We start from the raw sequence: 4419 nt of genomic DNA, 5'->3' as shown, positions 1-4419 counted from the left end.
CAGTTGCATATATGTCATCATAATAACTTAAGAAAATTGAGAGATACACCATCATAGGAATTCAACTAATTTGAGAATTCCTATAGAATAATCAGCACGATAATAAAATTCTATATATTTCCAAGTTCTGATATAACAGCTATAAACAGTTGCAGATATGGGATCCCAGTAACTCAACAAAGTTGACACATGCCATAGGAACTTGAAAATATTGAGAATCTCAACAGAGCAAGTCTACACAATAATTATTATGCTGGTAACCCATATGTAAACAAGAAAATCCAAGCCATGGTGGTAAAGAAAATCTGTGATTGTCTTCAGTATTTAGGTCTACATGACAATTAAAATAGTGAGAAGTTACAGGCCTTGCAACAACTCCCTACTTCACATACCTTGGTTCCAGCAGGCATGCCACTCAAATCATAGTTGCAAAAGAAGGTGTGCAGCGGTGTCTTCTCTGGGTTACTGACGACCTGTCAAGGGCAACAGTTTGCTTCTTGTAAAACAGGTGCATCAAAGTATGACGGTTAAATAGAACTTTAAATAGATTAGCCAAGAAAAGAACGACTCGAGGGTGGTGGAGATGGAGACAGTACATCAGCCTCACAATTAGCGTCAGATGTTGACATGCACACATGAAGAGCAAACTTTGAATTTCATATTCCATTTTCGAAATGGCAGAAAATAGTAAACCGATACTTGAGGCATCCATTATAATGAATTGAAGATGTTTTATTTGTTTAGATAGTTCAGCATAGTGGTGTGAGCTTGTGAAGATTAGCAATAGGGTGAAAAAGAAAAAGAAATTATCAGTACAAAATCAAAAACCCAGGCATGCACCCATGCCCCACCTACTGTATATTCTAATATTTTCATCATTAGATTAGCTTATTAAAACTTCAGGGCTTCACCCACTGGCAAAATGAGTCAAGTGTTATATTGGGAAAAGAGCAGGAGACTACTATACTAGCAAGGGCGGGCATCCCACAGAAAGTTGAACCCATGCCCAGTGCAAACATATACTCCCTCCGTCCCATATTATAAGAGTGTTTTTAGTGTCAATAAAAAGGGCAACCTGGTGCATGTAGCTCCCGCTTGCGCAGGGTCCAGGGAAGGGTCCGACCACTTTGGGTCTATAGTACGCAGCCTTTCCCTACATTTCTGTAAGAGGCTGTTTTTAGTGTCAATAACGCTCTTATATTATGGGACGGAGGGAGTACTACATAGTAAGTGGCGGAGCGTGAATCAGATATTAGAGGGGGCCAACTGAGTGTATATGACATAGAAAAGGCTACGGTGATCAGAGACGCCAGAGGATTAGTAGAGCAATTAGCAGATAGATAAGAGTATTTGGCAAATTTTCCTCTTGGAAGGGGGGGCCAAGGCCCGGAATTGTCCCCATGACGCTCCGCCACTGTACATAGTAATGCACCAATTCATCAGAAACAAGCCTGTATTTAATAAGGCCAATAATTTAGTACCAGCTGAATGCGCCCTTTAATTGGGATGTGTAAGCGACTTCTCGATGATCTTGAATCATTATTGTTGGAGCTTCTTTTAAGTTTTGGGCTTTTGCTGTTGTTAGTAGGCAACCTCCCAGCAAGATCAATCGACGAGTAGTACAGCAGGGAGCTATCCTCATCAATGCTGGTTACTGCAAATGGAAGCTTCTGAGTTGGGGGAGAGAAGTTGCCGCCAGTCACATTCAGGACAGACAGAAAACCATCAATATTCTGCATTTCAAGAAAAAACAGAATAAATACCAAAAAATTGTGTACAGCGTCCAACTGAAAAACTCGGTTAGGAGGAAAGTAGTAAAAGACACACTGCGGACCTGCTTATCTTTTCCACACGAATAGCGACCAGATAAAAGGGACTCCTCGAAGGAGCCAACTAGTGACCTTCTTACAGGAAAGAGGCTTAAACCCCGGAGACATCCAATGCGTGGGGATACAGGGGCAGATTCTGGGACCCAATTTTGGAGTCTTCTATCTGAACACCTCTTAGGGATCATCGTATCAAAGTTAACATGCAAGATAGTAGTTTTTCCTGTTGCATCCCTTGCCCTGATTCTATCGCCATGTTCAGAAACATTTTCACCTATCGATATTTCCGTTTCCTTCAAGTCTAGAAAATCATTTTCGATTTCTCTGGCTAAATCTCTCTGAGCCCCCACATTCTTCCCTCTCTGCATCCATTTTGGGCCGAGAGGGGACAAGCTGAGCGGAGGGGAATGAGCTAATTTTGGTAGTGGGACAGCTACTGCAACCCTTTTGAGATTCACAATCCTTTCGGCCTCTAGGTGAACTGAACAAGAATATGACTCCCTGCCCTCAACCAAAGGACCATCGGTGAATATATTACTGCTAAACTTATCAACTACCTGTGTTTTGCTCCAACTGGAGTGTCTGAAGGCTGGCCAAGTAGGTGACTCAAACGAGTCAAGAGACGCAGTGTGGGCTTTTTTACAATCTTGAAATCCAGAGCTGCAAAATTGCCTAACTTGGTCAGAATGCTGCATTTGGGCATCAGCAGAACCAATATTTAGCGCATCGCCGCTGAAGTGTCCATGGAGCACATTAGTTAAAGGCGATAACACCCTTTTCCTTGCTTGAGGCCCATGCTGTTCAATAGATGAATGGCAAGTGTTGATGACTAAAGATGAATGCATTTTGTCAGCTACCATTGTATCAGAATCTCCCTTGAAACCAGCAAAACCTGATTCAAACCCAATAACTCTCCTCGCAGGCATCTGAACAGAAGGTCGCAACTTAGGGCATGATCTAGAAGTTGGATTCCTCAAATCAGGTTTTAGGCCTTGGGAGCCTGCAGGCCCATCGACAGCATGGCTGGCTCCAAAATTTCCATCAAAACCATTCAGAGAATCTAACGCAGCTTTTCTCTTCAGATCGCTGATGGATGGGTATTGAAATGCCCTGTTATTTGAGCCTCCGGTGGGAAGCCTGCCCAAATCACTATTATCACTACTACCAAAACAAGGACTAACTACACATGTACTCAGCTTAGGAGGCTCCTCCTCCTTAATTGCAGGAACCTGAGGCAAACCCATCACAATGTACCTTCAACAAAAGGAGAACAAACTTGAAGTTTCTCCTAAAATGCGCTAATTTGGATCTTCCAATGACCCCTTCAGCTATTACTTTCAATCTCCAAAACTGTTGCAATTGTTCTAGTAACAACTAACTCTGACTCTGCACGGAGGCTTCAACTGCATTGAGGTTTCTGATTCAAATCCATCAGCAGTAAAGATTCCATCGTCGAACCGCCAATCATGCTCTTGAAGTTACTGCAACAATTGGAGATGAAGCACAATTTAGAGCCTGAACAAGCAACAAGGAACCTAGGATGAACCATGCCAACAGTTCAGAAAGCAGTCCTGCATAAACAAATCAAAGGCTGTCACCACATTGCTGAATTGAGTCCTATGACCATTTATCTCTGCAGAAACAGTATGGCATTGTCCATTTACAGAGCTTCTACACATCAGAAACAACAATGAACTACAAATTATGTAATATATGATGCAATGCAGCAAAATCAGCAAATAAAAACTGTCCATTGCACATCAACAGTGTTAAAAAATAATCTTGCAGCTAAATCTATGGGCGACAGAAGGCATCTAGATTGCCTCAGACCGATAACACTAGGAACGATCTGAAAGCGATCACCACATCGATGACCAGAGCACAAGAACTAGAATCACACATGAACGCATCCAAGATCCCCCACCATACGGACCAAAAATCCATACACACAAAGGAGAAAGGGTGCCGCAGAAATCCAGGGCGACAGGCAATCAGCCCACGAACCAGATCAAGAAACTGACCGGAAAAGCAGCCGCGGAACAGCGATCGGGGGATTTCTTTGGTTCAGGGAAAGAGGGAAACCAGATTGGGTTTCCTGCGGCAACCGGGGCGATTCGATCGGAAGCACGGGGAATTTAGGCAGGATGATGATTTTGCTAGCGGATTTACCGAGGAACGGATTGGGCCATTCGCCAGAGCGATCCCCTTCTCCGGTCCCGGGTTATCTTGTGCGGTTGTTCTCGGCCTCAGCGTCCGCCTCGTGATGTGCTAGCTTGGGCATTGGGTTCTTCTCTCTCCCCTCTCCGCCATGGCTTAAATAGATTCCTACCGTCCTAAGGATTTTCTCCCTGCGGCCTATTTCTTTTCATCAAAAAATTTCCCGGTTTCCATTGGTGGAAACCGATATTTCTTTTTCCAATTTTCACTGTATGAAAACCAAAAAAAATTCAGCAGCCTATTTGTAGAAGGGGAAAAAATAATGTAGCAACACCAAATCAAATTATGCGCGGAAAGATTATTAGTAATGCTCGATGTTTGTGGCCTCGTGGTTTGCTCTCTGCACAACTTTGGAAGGCTGGCCGTTGTTACGAGA

At 43.3% G+C, this 4419-nt stretch overlaps 1 protein-coding gene across 5 annotated transcripts in view; it reads right to left on the bottom strand.

The window, feature by feature from the left end:
- The window catches only part of LOC119311055, a 6572-nt gene extending 2440 nt beyond the window's left edge, over positions 1-4132 (bottom strand). For 2 of the 5 annotated variants that reach the window (XR_005150867.1, XM_037586681.1), the window contains exons 1-4: positions 3996-4132; positions 1835-3397; positions 1482-1733; positions 393-473 (exon numbers count right to left, since the gene is read on the bottom strand). Coding sequence is in view for 4 of the 5 variants with exons in the window: in XM_037586681.1 (XP_037442578.1) it covers positions 393-473; positions 1482-1733; positions 1835-3070 (1569 nt within the window). In the remaining variant the exon portion in view is untranslated. Of the gene's footprint in view, positions 1-392; positions 474-1481; positions 1734-1834; positions 3398-3847 lie in introns of all 5 variants that reach the window. The other 3 variants (XM_037586682.1, XM_037586683.1, XM_037586684.1) reach the window with 3 other exon arrangements.
- Between the last annotated feature and the right edge of the window lie 287 nt (positions 4133-4419).

The sequence above is a fragment of the Triticum dicoccoides genome, chromosome 5B (genome assembly GCF_002162155.2).
Source record: "Triticum dicoccoides isolate Atlit2015 ecotype Zavitan chromosome 5B, WEW_v2.0, whole genome shotgun sequence".
Taxonomy (NCBI): Eukaryota; Viridiplantae; Streptophyta; class Magnoliopsida; order Poales; family Poaceae; genus Triticum; species Triticum dicoccoides.
This window is presented reverse-complemented; position numbering and strand designations above follow the sequence as displayed.